The sequence below is a fragment of the Bacillus rossius genome, chromosome 3 (genome assembly GCF_032445375.1).
Source record: "Bacillus rossius redtenbacheri isolate Brsri chromosome 3, Brsri_v3, whole genome shotgun sequence".
NCBI classification, from domain to species: domain Eukaryota; kingdom Metazoa; phylum Arthropoda; class Insecta; order Phasmatodea; family Bacillidae; genus Bacillus; species Bacillus rossius.
The window spans coordinates 946,172-966,380 of record NC_086332.1 but is presented as its reverse complement, the minus strand read 5'-3'; the positions used below and the strand labels follow the sequence as shown (position 1 = coordinate 966,380).

The 20,209-nt window shown below is 39.3% G+C and overlaps 1 protein-coding gene across 2 annotated transcripts in view; it reads right to left on the bottom strand.

Moving 5' to 3' along the window:
• Positions 1-20,209, bottom strand: part of LOC134530052 (uncharacterized) — a 51,064-nt gene that overhangs the window by 19,461 nt on the left and 11,394 nt on the right. Inside the window, exons 6-9 of one of the 2 annotated variants that reach the window (XM_063364595.1) lie at positions 9,875-9,941; positions 8,508-8,621; positions 7,284-8,432; positions 4,694-4,961 (exon numbers count right to left, since the gene is read on the bottom strand). In XM_063364595.1, the coding sequence (XP_063220665.1) occupies positions 4,694-4,961; positions 7,284-8,432; positions 8,508-8,621; positions 9,875-9,941 (1,598 nt within the window). Of the gene's footprint in view, positions 1-4,693; positions 5,069-7,283; positions 8,433-8,507; positions 8,622-9,874; positions 9,942-20,209 lie in introns of those variants that run through there. The other variant, XM_063364596.1, reaches the window with a different exon arrangement.

Here is a 20,209-nt window from a genome sequence, read left to right as displayed (position 1 = left end):
GTCTTTTTGAAATTTAGATGTAACTTCTTCACGAATTAAAAGTTGGTATATATATAAGCTAAGCTATATAATGTTTTAATTTTACATATGGCTGGAGAATCTTTCTTTCTCACCACTCAGTTAAAGACCAAAATGCTGGTCATCGGTTCATTTTAATTGAAAACAATTATTTCTGTATGAGGTTCGGTTCGGCTCGGTTCGAAACCAGAGAACTGAGGTTCGTCCAGCTCTAGAAAATTGTAGGTATACCTAAACTATATTATAAAGGTAACGGTAATGGCACAAACATAAGATAAACTATGCTGCATTTTAATTAGCATAACTACTCTATCATTTCCAACTTTCAATAATATAACATTGCAGAAAAAAACAACTTTTTTTTAAATGGTGTCTGCTATACAAACGTATTTTATTGAAAACATAGGAAGGATTAATTTAACAGAGAATTAGACAGATGCAAACTTACGTGTGTGGTTTTTGAGGTTATTTGTCTCTATTTTATATCAGGTGTATACACTATGCACTTATTTTATAATTTTATAAATACACATGTGATTTTTTTTAATACATAGGCCTATGTAATTTTTTAAAATGTGTGATTTTTTTAATAACATGTGGTGAAGTTTAGTGTGGGACTGGGATTCGAGATTCGATGACAAACACTGAGGATTCGAACAAGGATTCGGATTCGACCAAATTGTGGATTCGTCCCATCCCTAGAAAAAATTAAACATTATGCAGAATTATTTAACCCTTTAAATTTTTATTTAAAAAAACAATGTTTTGACACGGTCTGGATCAAGACGATTCCGTTTTTGGTCACATATGTTTCCTGCAGTGCTGAACAAACGTTCAGAGAACACTGTCGCAGGTGGTGAACACAAATATTTTTTGGACAGTTTATGTAGCCTGGGTGAACACGCAGACTGAGTTTTCCAGTATTTGAGGATGTTTATTTCTGGGTTAACTGTAGGATCACGTAAGAATCTGGTCACTTCATCAATTACTGTAGAATCCGACTTGGTGGATTTAAGGCATTCAGGCATTATCTGTGAGTACAGTGATTCATGTATCCACGGAAATCGGAAAACGAAATTCAACATCCGACGGAACAATATTTTGTAGTTACCAACTTGACATTTGTTTAAAGTTCCAAATGAAGGTAAATGCATTCCTGAAATATTTAATGGAAACTAAAAGGCGCCATCTTGGCTTCAATGGTTTTAGGCCATAAGAAATATTGTTGTGCATCTTTTAAAATTAAGCCTCACTAAAGCATAATGATTAATATGCCCGAAGTTAAAAGTGACGGGGTGTTTTCTCTAGTTTACCCATTAAATTTTTTATATTAATATTAGTTATTTTTTATGGTGCTCAAAATGATTGGCTAACAAATTCATTGGTTGGCCATCATGGAATTCTCAGATAATACATATTTTAACGTTGGTAGTCTACACAAACCAAACTTGGTCCTAAAAAAATTCATAAATAGAATGTATCAGAATATTTAAAATTGAATTGCGATTAAAATAATAATTGTATAATGTATTAATTTTTGTCATTCATTATTTCATTGTTATTACTACATGTGCGACCGTAACTTGTGATGAAAGTCGGCATTATTGTTGTATTACTAAGTAACAGATTTCTCGGTAGAGTTATTTTTAAAAAAAAAAACAAGATTCATATTTAGTCTAGATCCTAAATGTGCTTTATTTTAATTTTTAGCATATTCTGAGAATACATATGTCATTTATGCCTTATTTAATGCCAATGTAGCGACAATGCATCCATGTTCATGAATATAAAGTAAGTTTCCCAAATCAGTACATGCTTCATAATTTTTTTTTATATAATAACGAATTTAAAGTACAATACAGTAGAACCTTGTTAATCCGTGATGCGCTAATTCGGGAATCGGATAATCCGGGACGATTTAAAAGAGAAGAAAAAAAAGAGAAGTAAAAATTGTCAGCGCTTAAAATTAACGTCACGCAGGCCTGCGGCAGGCAAACACTGCAAGCCATCGCGTGCGACCCTTTGTGTCGCCCCCCTTTCAGCTGTCACATTTGTCACTCTTTAAACTTGAGGGGGATGTCCTGACGTCTGCTTCCCGTCTCCCTTTGTTTGTTTCCGCCCGCCAACGCACGGCAGGCGCCTGGCGAGTGACGTGTCTGGCTGGCATTCGGCTGTACGAGGGGGAGGGGGTTCAAGGTCAGCATGATCTTATCTTTCTCTCTTCGGCTGTTGTAAATGACAGTGAACTAATGGCTAGACATTTTTAAGCCGAGAAACTAATTCGAAGACGGCCGGCCCTTACCGTGAACGGCCTTAACCCAGCTGCACGCCGGTGTCTGAGAAGCTTGACAAGACCTTCCGGGCTTTTAATCGCTAGTCCGTGAAATTCGGTAATCCGTGATTATCTCGGTCCCGACCATCACGTATTAACGAGGTTCTACTGTACCTCAATAGGATGTGTTCCAAGGAAAACGTAAACAGGCCAAGTAAATTGTAAGCATTTAAGTTTTTAAAGTACTACATTTACATCAATATTTTTCCTCGAATCCCGAATCTTTTCCCTCGAATTTCGAATCTTTCGAATACTAGAGATTCGGTGGGATTCGAGGATTCGACCGGCCCATCCCTACATTTAATGAAAAATACAATACTATTTCAAGCTAATTTGTACGCAAAAAGATTATAAAAAACATCTACGGTACTAGTCGCCATGCTTTGTTTATTTGCGCTCACGCCATAGATAAAGTATGCACGAAAAAAGACGTGAAATCTAGACTTGGGAGTTGGTAAACCAGGACATTTCTCATGCTGAATTTTGTAGTACATGATATCTCCACTATGTTGCGAGCGCTGTAACAATTTTAGTAACCCAAAGTGTTGTATACGTTTTAACAATGTTATTCTATGTAAACGAAATTGTTTATTTTTGTTAATAAACAAATGCGGTAAATTGCGGGAACCTAAAATGGATAGTGTTGAAAGGCGAGTGGATCTTTCAAAGCATAAAAAAATGTAAGTACAGAAAATTATCTTTTTCCTGTTATGTAAAATGTTTATTTATAGCTTGTTATATACTATTTTCTGGTTTATAAAGGTTAAAAAGTTGACCTCGTCTTGCAATCGGGTAAATACGGTACGTCACGTAACAACCATAAACAACCAGAAAATACAGTGGGTACTTTAAGAGTAGATAAGATTAGCTAGTAGGCCTAAAAACATCGTGAAAAACGTAACGTTTATAGTCGGCAATGAACTTAAAACGCAAAATATACATATTTTATAACATGAAAATATATTTTTTAAACTATCCATTTATTTCTGGGGATCGTAATTAATTAATTACTGGTATCAAGACATCAAGATGAACGTAAACTTGAACATGTCACGGCAGCGAGAAAACTGGTGCGTATACCAATAAACTGGTATTAGAACTGGACAAAATTGGTACACGGGAGGTGGAGCTTATAATTTTTTCTGTGGTGCAATGTGTATGTGTAATGAATTACCGGTGCGACTTATATGGGGGGAATCTTAAACACCAAATTCAAGACCTCAAATTATGGGTGCGACCTATATGCGATGGCGACCTGTATGTGAGTAAATACGGTATATTTATGATGCCAAAAATCTCTTGCCAAATGATGTCAGATATCTACAAACCTTCTAGGTTGTAGTTACATCCTTGGGGAATAATTCACCGATGTTTCGGTCGACATTGCAGTCGCCATCATCAGGGAGCAGTTACCTACATAGTAGGTACTCAGTAGGTTCTCAGTAGGTACTCAGTAAGTAACTGCTCCCTAATGATGGCGACTGCAATGTTGATTGAAACGTCGGTGAATTATTCGCCAAGGACGTGGCTACAACCCTGAAGCCCAGCTACTACAGACAATGGCAGTGAAAGCCTGTGAACATTATTGATTGACAAACCTTGTTACGTTTAAAAACAAACTACGACAATGCTCTGCGTCACTATGCAGTTGCGTGGGTGTGCTTCTAGATGTTATTAACTAACTAAATCCTGTGCTAACAAAGGGAGACACAATAATACTTTCAAAGACACTGCATCTTTCATACCATTATTAGTATTATTATTATTATTATTATTATTATTATTATTTCTTAGCCTAAATAATAAAACTACTAAAATCCAAATTAGAGTATAATTTTTCATATTTTTTTCTGGCTTCTACAGCAAACTCAGTAATTCTCCACTTTAAAAATGACATTGTTTTTAAGTGTAATGTCATGTACTATAACATAGCATCTGACCAGGTATAAATATAATGTGCGGTAATCTCTCTTGGAAGCAAAGCCATTCTGCTATTTCATTAAATAAACAAAGATGTTAAGATTCTCAAGATTTACTACTTTTGTGTTGCCATGCACAGAGGAAAGAGAAACTTCTACATTTGCGATAAAAAAATACTTTTTAGAAATTTATCTCTTGTGTAACATATCTATGACTTACAGAACGATTCTTTCAGAAATGGCGTCATCAACACACAGGGAATAGAAGTTTGTCTTCCCACAACAATTTTTTAATTTAACTATTAACTTCTAAAACCACAGAACTTTGTGGTATTTTGCACTACACTATTTCCTAGATTCCATAACCTAAGTAGCAACTGACAGTAAACAATGAGAGGTAAGACAGGGGCGGCAAGGCACGCACACTTGGGCCGCATGCAGTCCACGATGGCGCGGTTGAGCGTGTCCAGCTCCACCTCGATGCGGTCCACGTAGTCCAGCAGCTGGGCACAGCGCGGACACAGCACGGCCTCCTCGTCCAGCTTCAAGGTCAGCCGGTCCACCCCCAGGATGGCATCCAGCTTCTCGTGGATGTGCACTGCGCTGGTGGCCGTGCGCTGGTGCACCGACACGCCGCCCCGCGCCGCCTTGTCGCACACGAAGCACAGCTCCTCCGGGGGCGGGCTGCTCTCCTGCACACACACACTGCGCTGGTGGCCGTGCGCTGGTGCACCGACACGCCGCCCCGCGCCGCCTTGTCGCACACGAAGCACAGCTCCTCCGGGGGCGGGCTGCTCTCCTGCGCACACACACTGCGCTGGTGGCCGTGCCTACTCCGACTGCCAGACAGCCCGGCCAAGAGGCGTCCAGGTAGAACAGTGGTCTCCGGCCTGGAACTGTGGCGTACAGCCACTTGCAAGGTTCACCTACAAAGCTGCTGGTGGTGAAGCAGAAGTGTGTAAACTGTAAATCGTTCAACAGCATGTTCAACCGTTAAGGATAAGGGTAAAATCAAACTACTACGTTATAATTGCAGAAAATGTTTCATCAATCATTGTAGCAAAAATGTGAGGCGGCATGACGGAGAAAATGGAATGATAGCAGAAAGTGTGGATTCAGGACCAACATTGAAAAACATTCTCGTGTCCGTTTCAGTGAACCAGGTTGGAGCAACAGTTTGTCTGAAGACTGGAGCAACACCCAGGAGAGGCAGCAACTGATACTCCATTTCAAGCAAGCAAAGGTTAATTTGACAAGCTCGAGGCTCAAGCTTGTTAGCACAATATTAACTTGACTGTAAAATGCTAGCACCGAAAAGACAAGCTGCACACGAGTTTCTCAAAACATTTCTGGCATTGTTGAAGGTGGAGAATATTCTTATTGTTAACTGTTCTCTGTAAATGACTCAGAATTATTTTGTGAAAAATGCCTGCACGGACCTACTACTTGGCGAGAGAAGAGAAGTGGCACTTGAGCCTATGGCACTCAGGATAGGCTCACGCTACTTCTTGGTGGCAATGCAGTTGGGGACGCGATGTTAGTGTATGGCATTCAAGGGAAAAGATGACACAGCTGCCTCTGATCTGCAAGTGCAATTCCAGAGCTTGGGTCTTAACTGGTTTACTCCACATTAAGTCCTTTTGGTCAAGGAGTAGGTACTGCCTCTAAGAATAGCATTCAGAGCAGCATCTGACACCCCTGGTTCCGCAAGAGATGTGTACACGAATCAAAAACTGATTGCAACTATAAACGTGCCGATACCAGTCTATATTTAGTAGAAACGGCTTTTCTGCTAATTCTCAATACGCTTGATAATATTTGGCCAATATTACTAAAAAAATGAAAGTGTCTACACTACATACTTTGAACTCACATAATTTCTTAGCTACGTGTGCTTGCCGTACCTATCAAACTTTTAACATCCTGTGGTTTAATATGGTTCTTAAATTTAAAAATCGTAAATACGTAAATACCTTGTTTTATCGCACAATCGTCGCATGCGCATAATCATCGCACCTATATTTTAGGGCGTCACAATTTGGATTTAAAAAACCTCATGTAAACGTCTCATGTCTTTGGTCCCGCTATTGGATTCCGAGCTCTTTGTGTAGGTATTTTTTCCCTATAAAACAATGTATTTTAAAGTAGAAATCTAATATTTATTCGGACATTACCACTTATTTTAATTATTGGAAATACAAAGTTGTCTGATGTGTAAATTTTCTTTTCAAGACGTTTTTAAACGTTATAACCTTTATCTGTTCGCCTGTGTCGCCGCGGTGTATCGCTTATAAAAATGTATCCAGCGCTAGTTGCAATCATTCAAGTTTGGTTATGTTGCTTCCCGTATAGAGCGAGCAAACGTAGTCAAATATTGATATCTCGCCGATTGCATGCAACGCGCGCTCTCTGTCAAGTGCCGAGTTAACTAATTTGATAGATCACACTCTTTCGTGGTAAATGTGTACTATGACAATAGTTAGGTGTCAGTTCACGTCACAGATTCAAGTGGCTCGCGTTCGGGTCACAGATTTTGTTTTTCTGTTTAAAGTTGAAGAAAGGTTTTTGTTGCATGACTTATTAATTTAAATTGTTTGGTGTGCTCTTATATATTCCACTTTTTTAAATAAACGTACTTTCCATGAACAGGTTTTTTTTATTAAGAACTATATTTTTCCCCATAAATGTTGCACCCATATTTTTCAAACTTGATTTTTGTATAAAATGTGTGACGATTATGCGATAAAACACGGTATATCTTCATCACAGTAAAGTTAGATAGGAACAAAAATTATTTTATTTAGAATATGGCTGCAATTACAAACACCCGAAAATATAAACTGCTTGAACTACAAGAAATGTTCTTAATATCATGACAGACATTTTTTTATTAACTCATATGAAGTTTTCAAAATTGAATTAAAAAAACCAGGGAAAAACATAAGACTTCACATAATGTAAATTACTTTCCCTGGTTTCCATGCAAAGCGGCACAGCCGGGCACGAGTACTCACGGGTGCTGCTGGTGACTTGGCCGGTGTCGACGTGGTGGAAGGGGCCACTCCCCCAGGCACTGTCGATGACGTGACGGGCGAACAGGAGGTGGTTCTCTCGGGTGATGCGTGCCTGAATGGCGGCGTGGACGGTGTCTCTACGGCCGGTGCTGGCGAATCAACTCGCTCCGGGGAGAGGGTCTTGCCCCTCCGCCTCCTCACCATCTTCGAGTCGGGGCCTTCGAAGTCACCCGGGAACTTTTTCTTCACCGGCACTCTCTCCGTCCTCCGCACGGGCGCCGCGGGGTTCGTTTTGCTCACGCCTCGTCGTTTCTGCTTCATCTCTGCGACAGGCAAGTCTGCGGCGACCAAGGACTCCGTCGAGTCCGGAGCGGTGTCCTGATCATTCTCTAGTTTGTCGAACACACTTGCAACCATGCTCTTCTCCACGTCATCGGTGGTGGAACTGGGAACGTTCTCCAGGTACACGTGGTGACCGTCTTCGTCGTCGTCGGTCGCAGGGCTGGCCACGTTGCCCATGACCAACTGACTGCTGTTCTCAGAGCTGACGGAGGTCGTGCTGGACATGTTATCCGGCACGTCCGGCACCGTCTGACCGACGTCAGATGTCGGACAGGGCACGTTGTCCAGCACCGAGAAACTGGTTTCTTTACAGTCACTCTGTTTGTCACAGACTTTCGATGGCTCTTCCAAAATGGGTTTGTATTTTTCTTCGGGTTTCACAGTTCTCGAACGTGATCTACTCTGGTTCGCTACACTAGTTGAGAAACGTGGTTTGCTGCTGATCACCGAACTTCTAGATTTCTCTTGCGTGGTCGAAATCCTCGATCGTATTCTTTTAAGTATCGTAAAAACCCGTCGTCTTTTTCCACGCTTGTAAGTTTTCGTTTTTTCCTTAAATGTGGAGTTAGCTGACGTCACTCCCAAACCCGGATCCCGCCTGCCTGAACGAGCAGGCTTGCCCCGAGTCGCTCCCTCACCGGCGTCCGACCTCACGTCATCGACCGACATTCTCTCTTTTCCTTGCGCAGTTTCCAGCCGCACGCTTCTGTACAGCTTCACGATGGGGTCGGTGTTGGCCTCGCTGCGGCCACGCTTCGGCCCCGCCGGGACCGGGAGGCTCCCCGCCGTCAGCAGCTCCAGCACCTCCTGCCACAACACACGGCAACATCACACACGGCCATCACAGCGCGGTCTCTCCCCACCAGTCAGCGCACAACTCACTCTGGAATCTCTTCTGGTCAGAACGTTGTTCAAGGAAAGGTTGACGACGCACGGCTTTGTAGACTGCGCGGTCCCGTTCACTACCGGCTCCTCTGCCTCCTGCTTTATCACAACCTGGAACAAACACAAACACAAACACAGTTACACTCCAGTGGTTCCCAGCACGGACTTTGTGGCCTGGGAATACTCTTCACACTGCCTTCTCAAACCTCCAACATTTGTGCTGCATTATCGTATCTAACCCAGTGATGGGCAAACTTTGGTAGAATAGGGCCAGAGGAAAAAGAAAACTATCCAAGCAGGCAAACAAAATTTATTAAAATGAAATACATAGAAAACTTTTATTTTAAAATTTCTTATTGGATTTTGACATAGTGGTCAAAAGAAAAGATGCCGGGAAATGTTAAAATGTTGTTGTAAACGGCATTGGTTTTGATGCAAATAAGGCATAGCGATTCATCCTTAAAAGCAGTGAAAAAAACATTTTACAACTCCACATCATTGTTTAAAAGATGGCAGTTCTTAGTTGTCATTATAGCGCATCAGAAATGTCTCAGCAATACTCACTGACTATGTACAAGACTTGCAAGAAAGGCAGCCTAACAAGCCACTGCTCTGAGTGAATGAACAGTGGCGCGGTGTGTTGATAGTACAGGGATGGGCAGAAAGGGGGGGGTGTCGGCCGGTAGTAGTACGTATTTTTATTTCTTCTGAAAAGCAATGAAAATTATTTTTTATATTTTAAAGCTTGAATTAGATTTTTTGAAAACCATGAAGGGTAACTAGAAACTTTCAATGAAATCAGGGATGAAAGCATGAATATTATTACAAAATAAGTATTTAATTCATCAACAAGGTTATTGTCAACATGAGATTTGTAAAAATTAGACCAGTAGTGATTGCACCTTATTTGCCAATGAGATATAAGTTTAAAGAAAACTAGATGGCCAAAAATATTGTTGAAGCCAAGATGTGTATCCTAGTTTAACATCAAAACAAGTGAATCATGTAAACAAGCTAAATATGTATAGTTTAGTTATAAATGAGCAAAAGTATAAAATACTTCAATAAATATTTTTAATGTGAAATTAATATGTACCTACACATTACTGAGGTAATAGTAGTATTGAAAACAGAGTTCCTACATTATGTGATACTAATATGCCCAATGATATATGCATGCAATTTAAGAGACTGATATTTTTATACCTTACATTGCATTGTACTTTAATGAGGGAGATTGAAAAGAGAGGAAGCACTGAACTACTCTATATTATAACCAATTTATGATAAAAATTTCTTGTGGACATAATTTGGCACCATCAGGGTGCATCAGCCAGCACTAGACACGTGGTCATCTGCCTTACCGTGGTCTCATTCACCAAGGTCGAGTGATCCTTCCACTGCGCGTACACCTTGTCGATCACCGGCCAGCTGCCAACAAGACACCACGCGGTCCAGCACACCACCACACCACCAGTAGTTCAGAGACAAGGTGGCACATGCACTACGTTATATAACATTTTTATACAAAAATTCTGCAAAGTTAATAAATGCTCACAAAGATTATCTATTCAAGATTTGTCCAGCAAGAACAGTTGAATCACACATAAACGTTTGTCCATTTTAAAAGTACGGTATTGAGCTACTTCAGTTAAAACTACCATATTGTTTTATATTAAGTGAACACTGTACTACTGCTAAACTTCTTCGGTGTGTTCTTACTGCTGGCGCCAGTACCATTAATAGTACTCGTTGATTTATAAATAGACCCTTTTGTTGTGTGTGTGTTGTCGGGACGATATACACTGGCTGTCACTATTTTTCAAAATATATATATATATAGACATATATATGTGTCAATGGTATTGTAATGCTCTTGTACTCTGACCCTTAGAAACATGCATAAAATGTTATTTATCATAAAACCCACACTCTTGGACACAGGTAGCTAGGTAACATATATCAACACATAGGGATAGAATTCAGGTTTTTATTATTAAGAATAAAATGGCTATTCATCAGGGACAACTAACATAGGTGTAGAGATAAAAATCAATATTAATATAATTAGATAAAAATCACAGAAAAACAATCCTAACGATACTGAACATGACTCGTGGATATGCGCTTATGTAAATTAAACATCAGGAAAATACGTAGCACACATGAATCGTTCACAAAAGTTTGTTAGTGTAAGTTCAGAAAATCAATCAAATGATGTTTTTACGGACGCATTCTTACATAAAAGAAAAGAAATGTTTGAAATCTTAGCACAATCAATTAGTATGATTACTATTTATGTTTATATTTGGGTTCGTATTTGCCTTGGCTTAACTCAGTTTATATGGTAGAGACACGAAACTTGTACTCCCATTTCACCTCTGGGTATCACAAAATAAAATAATAATTTAAATCTTGGAAATAACAATTCATGACGTAGTTCAGGATAATTGACACCTTTTACGTGAAAACTAATCAGTTTGTAGTCAAATCGAAGTTATTTAGGACGAAGTTACATACAGCTGGGTATGTCTATGGGCGATACAAAATGCAAGATCTTTACTTACAGATTTTCACTCCTAATAACATATCCGTCAGAATATGCCCTTATAATCTTACACATTATTTATTTATACGTCGTTTAAGCTCATCCTGAGTGTCGGATGGCATAATCTAGCTAGCTATCTTTCAAATTTAAAATAGGCCTCGCGCCTTTGCGTCGGCATCAGACGCCTTCATACAACCAACCTTCCTAATTAATTAAGACGTTCTAGACGCCTCACATCTAAAACACGGCCTCTCATTGGCCGAAACCAAAATTGGTTAACGTAACTTACAATATAAATACTGTAAATAACACTTATTAATACAATTGAAAACACAAAAATGTGGTAAATTTAAAACGAAAATTTCCAACAATGAAAATTTCTTTAAGAAATACCCCGAATAAAATCATTGTTTATTCGTTAAGTTCATTAGTCCTTAGAGGGGTATACTCAATTGACTGTCCATATAAGTCCATTTCAGGTCATAGAGCATAGCTCTCGTAGATATACATAATTAATAAAAATATATTTAAATAACTTTTGCGGGCGAACAATATACAAATTAAATAATAAAATTTCATAATAATAACAACAATCAAAATAATAAGATTTTATAAATAATAGTATCATTAAAATAAATCATTACTTTCTGTGCATTATGAAAATAGTAACAGCACAACACCTTCTAGCTCAAATATAAAAAAATAATTACTATTAATATTTTTTGTTATAGCTCCAATTGCCACATTGAGGTTATTACTGAGATTTGAAAGACACCCGGTATAAGTATCCAGCCACACAGACGCATCATATCTGACAGAACTCTCGAAACAGTGGGGCACTCCACTACCTTCAAGTTGAGAATATAAGATTTTTAGAAATGACTAAATTAGCTATGCAAGCAAGATTACCAATTTTTATTTGTTAGTAGCATTTTTCTGGTCGTTTGAATGAAGTAATATACATTCAAGTTGACAGTTTCTGGCTGTGGTTCCAGTGTCCGTGTCTTGTGTCGCACGGACCTTGCCCTGGCCGTGCCACTGGGACTTGTTACCGACACGACAAACTTCAAACATCAAAACAAACAGTATCACGTATTTGTATTCAATTCAATGTTGATATTGGATTGTGTTCAATTGACAGAGAAACTATCGCACATCAGCTAGTTCAACTATCAACGTAGAGGTAAGATTGTGTGGTATTCATAGTGAACAGCAAAACAATCAAGTTTGGACTGCACAGTAATCTGCAACTTTTTTTGATAATTTTAAAATAAGCAAACCATAAATGTTTCATCTCTGCAAAATTTCCCAAAAACCCAAAAGCATGAAGTGTATTTACATATATTGATACTGATGACAGCCATTAACAAGAACCATACACTGCCCCTGCACAAGCCCATGTAACATATCTGTTCAAATATTATTTATGAATGCCATACCAAATTTTGACAGAAATATTTTACCTTACTCTTGGTATTTGAGGACAATTTGATATTTTTATTTGAATTTTATTATCAGTATAGCAATGATGTTTAAACAGGCCTATTTCACAGTCTAGCACTCTGCCCAGATACACCAACAATTTTTTTTTATTTTTTTTATTTTTTTATAGATACATTTTTAATTCTCACATTTGCTACCTTCTACACACCTACATTATTTCACAAGCCTTAATCTGGGCATTAAGTAAACTGCTTTAAACCCAGAATAGGCCATTTCCCCATCACACACGCTAAATTAACAGCCAAGTACCAAAGAGTTGTTAGAAATGGAACTGACAACATCCACCAAAAAAAAAGTCCATGATAAAAACATTACCTTGCAAATCTTACCACTTCTTTTAAACCATAATCATGGGGATATTAATTCCATTCACTTCAATGTTTCAATATTATTAAACATAAGAGTGTATTCTCAAAAGTTTGTTTGTTGCATAGAGAACACAACTACACAACTACGCCAGGAAGGGTGGTGCCAAAGAGAACCTGTCACACAAACACTAACATGTCCCAACAAATGATACTGTACTTTATGTACCCATATTAATCTAGTGAGTATTTTAATATACTGGAGTCAGTATGAAAACACCAAGTTATCCAACATGGCCGACCCGAGGGAAACTTTGGTGGCTGAATAACCATAAAATGTTACAATTTTTTTGTTTATTTAAAATATCTCAGAAGTGCTTGACTGTGTTTGGCATATTAAAAATTCTACTGCTGTGTAATGTTTTAAAGAAGATTAAATTTCCTACAATAATCATCCTTACAACTTTTCTGTGGCACAAATAGAAACAGTAAACTTTGTAAAAAGAAGCATTTACTATTCACAAATAGCACCCCACCACCGACGTCCCGGTCCGCAAGGAGAGACTGCAACCGTACGCACCAGGAATATGCCGGGATCGCGCTAAGCCATGCGGAAGTGGTAGCTACACTCACACAAGGACGAACTCAGCCTGGACACTGCGCGGGAAGTGGAGTCAGCGTGCCCAGCACCTCCCCATATAACTGCAGTATAGTGATGGCTAGCAAAAACTCAATAACTCTATATTTTCCAGTTGAGTAGCGAGCAACATTTTTTTTTTTTGTATTTTCTTTTTAAGCTCAACAAACAGAAAAAAGTGGCATAAAAGTACACACAGTACATAGTATCTAATGATATTTTTTTAATCACTATTGTAATTTATACTAATATTATAGGGTAACCTCTTATGTGTTTCGAAGCAAAATGAAACCCCTTGAGTTGTCACTCTATAATTGTATTTACTTATATGATAGGAATTATAGTTACTATATTAAGTTTATATGGGCGCCACACTTTAACATTACTATATTAATCATAAATGTTTACTATGCTATAAGTAATTTTCCATTGCGGCTTATGCCCAAGGTTACCTATTTCGACACTGAGAAACTAGGTTGCTTATCCATGACTCATTAGAAATCAAATAAAATATAATTTATCTATAAAGTTATGTTGGGCACAACCAAAATCAAAAGTTCATTTGTGATAAATAATAGTATTTAAAGTGAATAAAAAAATTAACTAACTCAGTTATTTCGGAGTACACAAGAGTCTTTAAATCGGGACCACTAGGCGAAATTCAAAATAATTATGTTGTGCCATAATGAAAACCAGAGAAATAAAATACTATGCCGAAACAGTTAATAGGAGGGGCTCACCGAACACAAAACTTCAGTACTGAATACATTAGACTTTTGGTACCTTCTATTTCAGCGGATAAAAGTAGCCCCGGTAATTAAATATTACCATAGCATTCGCCCTGGCTCAGGGGCACAACAGTTCACTTATTCAGTGAATTATCAGCTGATAATATAGCTGATACCAGCCACTAAAACTTCCTTCTTCATTTTATTCTCTCAAACTTATATCGTTAACAATCCACACTCCTTTCCATTTTTTAAAAGATCCGCCGATCCATAGACAAAATCACCTTCTCTTAGTCACATATCTTTGCACAACATTAAACATAGAGAAATAAATAAACCCTAAAGATAATTACACTTGAAAGACATATAAATAAACACTGAAAAATAGTTAAACTAAAGTTTCAGTGTTCTGAGATAATTAGTATTATCACAGATGCCGCTCTCGGCCTTAATTCACACCAAAATTACCTTAAATTTGGTTTAATTTAGGTCGTACCATAATTTCAAATTCAAACACTGAAACTTGACATTTGCCAAAAGTTGGTAACACTGAGTTTCGTGACAGTTGAGAATCGTAACGGCTCACACCATATTTCTTCATCCTGGGAGCAGGCAGCTGCTATCAACAAGTGTCTGGTAAACAAACACCCGGCGTCGTGAATCGAGGTGTCTATTACCTCGCTGAAGGTCTCGGGAACAAAGAAGAAAACTCGTTCTGCCGCTGGTTACAAGGTAGGAGTTGATTCTGCAGGGAATTACGAGGCTGCTATCAACAAGTGTTGTGTGGCGGGTACTAAGCAATACCGCTCAATGTGCAGATACACGCCGTCGCTGGACGCTGTTGACCGGGACGCCGTCCAAGCCAATGACAACCACTGATGTCACCACATTGACATCGTGATCCAGGCTAGCGAGGACTGAGGCAGCCATTCCAGACAACCCATGCCTGGATATACCTCTCGGCCGCTCCACCCCAGGCCTGCGGTGTGACGTCATGCCCAAAGCCTGACAGACGTGGTGGACGCTGTCACTGCTGATGCTACTACCCCATGCAGTAGACGAGGATCAAGAAGAATTCATCTCGGTCCGTAGTTCGTCCGCGCACTCGTGTACACTATAAACACTCATTAAACTGTTATATATTAGCCTCTAAATGCACCAGCGCACTCGTGTACACTATAAACACTCATTAAACTGTTATATATTAGCCTCTAAATGCACCCGCGCTTTTTAACTTTAAGCGTCCAAGTGAACTACCTCGTACAGTTTATTCTCCATTCGCTGCAGACACCGGAACGTAAAAATTCTTCTTTACTTGCTACCCTAACTAACCTTAAATAATGGGTAAGCAACCTTGGTTTAAAATAGGCCTACTTATTAAAATTTTAAAATCTTAAATTAAACACACATAATTTGACACAACAAACATATTAACCAAAAATATTAAATAAAATAAGCATAATTCATTAACATAATAACACAACTACATAATATAGTGGGAATCAGATGTGGACTATTGTTGAGACTGGGTATTTTTTCCCATGTTCATGATAAAATGCTGTGTACATAAATGTGATAATTTTTACTTGTCTACAACAATAGATAACTATTTACACAAATGCCATTTAGTTATTTTGGCTGAAAATAATTATTTTTAACCCAGCCAAAGAAAGCTTTGTTTTATTACAATTGGTATCATACCATCAATTGAAATAGTTGTTTGTTAAACTTCATTATTAAACATTATTATGTTAATACATTAATTTTATGGCAGAAATAATAACATTTCCTGGAATTCTGCCCATAACAATAAACATTTGTTTCATATGATATATATATTATATTTACAATCAACTTGTTCTTAGAAACATTAACTAAACTTCAGTGCAGGAACACATAATTAAACTTCAAACACAATAACATTGATATGCACATATTAAATAACTATTTACAGTGATTACTAGAACTTCATAAATGACTTGCTGGTATATAGGAATAGCACATTCCTGGTCATTACAAACAAATACAAACATTTTATAGATATTTGCACTGACATAACATTTATATGCACATATTCTAATATTTTACAGTTATTTCTGATTATATTTAGTAATCATAATTGTTTCATTTGGTCTCCCATAAAACAACCTTAAATCACATTTTCACATCACTAGCTTTTTAGCATTGTTATTAATTACCTCACAGATATTTAATAATATTTTGTCAATTAACAAATAATAACATTCTACACTCATCACTGAAGAATCTTTTCACATCAAGAAATAGACAGTGAATTACCAAACTGAGTGCTATCTGTATGATGTAAACAAGTGAAATTCAATGATTAATGTGCATTTTTCTTTCTTGTCAAAATTAATCTAAAGAGAAGTGAAGGTGATCTCTCTAGCCAGCTATATAGCTAATTCTTTCTTCAGGTGTGATATCTAGGAAGTTGTGGATGAAGTAAATATCCACTTAGATAGGGTAATCCTGTGGGATTACAATCCTAGTCAGCATTATTTACTACTGATTGAAAAGTGTTAGAAATGAGGAATGCCTAGGAAATAGGTAGGTAAAAAGACTGTAACCTGGATCATAACAAGGTAAGCCATTATTTTCAATTTCTACAGTACCTTCTTGTTTGTTTACACACAGTGTGTCAGGGTGTCCGTGTCTACAACAGAACATTGCCTAGGTATACATTAGCACCAATCTACAGCCTGTACTGACAGTGTACATTAAAATTACTCAATTCGTGTGTGTGAACCGAACTATTAGGTGCTGCCAATAAACATGTACATACAGTACACCAGGTTCACAGTACATCCTCTAGGTCTCTGCCTAAGGACAAGAGCATTTACTCTCGTACGGAACCGCATAAATGCTAGGAAGACTATGCTTCACCTAGCCGAAATCAACTGAGTTCACACAAAAAAAAAAATAACTCAGCTGACTAACACCATAACCTTCCGGTATAAATTCACAGTTACACACAAATCCTATTAATAATTCGAGGCACAATAACAGTACAGTATACATATAGCTAACTATTTTGTATACTCTGATCTTACATATCTTGCACAGCTGGTGCGTGGTAGGCCCTTAAATGATTAATGTTGTAGTTTCCCACATTGATACCTGTTGACACTTCCTTTAAGGTGTAACAGTTCTCCCGATGTACCTGGAGAATCTCGTAGGGTCCACTGTAGAGTAGGAATAACTTCTTCGTTACATTCGCCCACTTGTTGCTTGTTGGTGCAGTTCTTAACAGCACAAGGTCACCGACCTTAAAACGGTGTAGCTTGCGCCTGGTTTTCCGCTTCTGTCTATTCCTGGCTTCTAGGTGTAGCTTTGCTCTAATTAAATCCTCAATTTCTTCCCTGCTAGGAAGTTTATCCTGATCCGGATTCTCGTCGCAGATGGGTAAATATTGGTTGGGTATCGCCTCCGACCAAACCAGGCATATGGCCTCATGGGGGGTAACGCCGGTAGATGTGTGTATGGTGTGGTTTAGTACACACTCTACAAACGGTAAATAATCACGCCAGCTTTGCTGTGCATCGTGACAGTATGCCCTTAGCAGATTACCTAGCGAACGCATCTGCCGCTCCACAGGGTTGCTTTGTGGATGCCTCACTGAAGATGTGGTGGGTGAAGTACCTAGTCGTTTCACACCACTTTGCCACAAATCACTAGAAAACTGGGATCCTCTATCAGATAACACGTACGTGGCTTTCCCGATTGTCTCAGTGAAAGTTTTGAACTTTGACAACTTGCAGTTGCATTTATGTGATGCAATTATACAATAGTTCACCCCCATGCCTGGTACGTGGATCAATGTTCGGGGCGTACCACCATCAATCCTTGCTAGTTTAACGCCGTCACATTGGCTGTGCTAGCCAAGGCGGCGTTTGATGATGAGCTGACCTGCTGCTGTTGCCGCAGCTGCTGCATTTGGCTGCTGTTGGGAGGGATTGGTGATTGCCGCGCAAAGTATCCTTGTTGGTACTTTGACGTGGACGAGGGGAAGTTGTGAGTGGGGAAACTCGTCGTGGTGTTCGCTGACTGGACGGTTTCAGCTCCACTGGGAGGGAACACTAGCTGTTGCTGCTGCTCCGGTGATCTTGGCAATCGGTCGTGGTACCCTTGACGTGGTGATCTTGGTCGCTCTGGGTACTCGTACCTGGGAAGCCGTTGTTCTTCGTGTTGCGACCTCTTGTTACGGGGTTGTTCATGGTGGCTCGGCTCGTACTCGTCACCACCGGGACGACTCCATTTCCCGCTCCAGAAGTTCGAGTTATGTATTCGATTCTGCCGGTTATTCCATTTACCGGTGTGGTGAAACTTCCATTTGGCGGTGTTGACTCGTATTTTGGGCTGTTCCCCGCCGCGCTGCCACTGTTGGTAAAGCGGAGGTGATTTCTGAGCTTGTGCCTTTTCTGGTTCAGTGGTATTAATCCGCCCCTGCTGCTCTAGCCTGGCGAATGCCAGTAACTGTTCTCTAAACTCGGTAATATTCGAAAAATTCCTACCAGTTAGCTGTAACTGGTACTTGTAGGGTAGTTGTCCAAGAAACATGGAAATAAATTCCTCGTCATTCATTGGTAGGTCTAAATATCTGGTACGTTCGAACATGCTCGAGAGATAGGCTTCCAGAGACTTATGTTTTTTATAGTCAAATTTTTCCCCATGCAGCCTGGCTCTTAAGTGGCCCTGTATTCGCACACTCCAGAACTTCTGCTTGAATTGAGTTTGGAAATCTGCGTATGTGTGGGTCGAAGTTTGTATTACTTCCCACCAGTAATACGCATGTTCGCGGAGGGCAGTATTCAGGCATTTTAATTTCTCCTCGTCATTCAGCTTAAACATGGCTGAATACTCCTCAAATTTTTTTAAAAACCGCATGGGGTTTTCATTTTCCCCACCTGCGAAACGAGGCATGGCCTCTGACCACTGTCTGGCCGGGTGGTGCATAATGGCCACTTGGTCAAGTGCAGGAGAAAGGCTAGAATGTGCTGCATGTGGTGTAGTAACTGGTGAAGCAGTCTCTGGCACGTTACTAGGGATAGCTATGGGCGTAACTGCGGTAGTGATGGGTCTATCCATCAGGTTGTCCAACCTGAGGGTAAGCATGCGATTTTCCAGATTACCTACTCGCTGTTCTAGTTGGTTTCCTAGTTCGTCCGTTTTGTGTGAAATTTGTGCCATTTGTTCGTGCACCTGTTGACTAGTGTTGTCCAAACTGCAGAGGTTTTGTGCAGCCTGTTGGGCCACTTGTTCTAAGCGTTCTGACACACTGCCTAACTCCTCCTGTATCTTCTGTGTGGTGTCTTGGCATTGACTCTGAAGCTGGGCTAATTTCTGATCAGTGTTCAACTCTAGTATCGTTATCCGGTTGGTTACAACTGATACTGACTCCCTAACTTCCTGCAGCTCTAACTTGAGATTACTCTCAAAGCTGAGGATACTTTGCTGTATGCCAGTCAGTTGTGCAGTATAAGACTCTAGCCTGGCACTGGTTTCAGCAGCGTTGACATCTAACCTGGTAGTGTTAGAGTCTAATTTGGCATTCATTTCAGCAGCGTTGGCATCTAACCTGGCATTTATTTCAGCAGCGTTGGCATCTAACCTGTCCATGAGTCCCTGGAGCAAGTTATTTAAGTCAATATTGCCACTAGGAGTAGGAACTAAAACTGAGATAGTTTCCAAGTGTTCCTTGGGCTGATCAGATTCGTCTCTGTCCTCGGACATGCTGCTGTCCCTAGATCCGGTATTGCCTCGGTTATGACACCTCCCTCTGGTATTCATGATTATACTCAGCAAAAATTACTTGACAAAATATCGGGCCCCACGTACGGTCGACAGTCTGTAATTTATACTAATATTATAGGGTAACCTCTTATGTGTTTCGAAGCAAAATGAAACCCCTTGAGTTGTCACTCTATAATTGTATTTACTTATATGATAGGAATTATAGT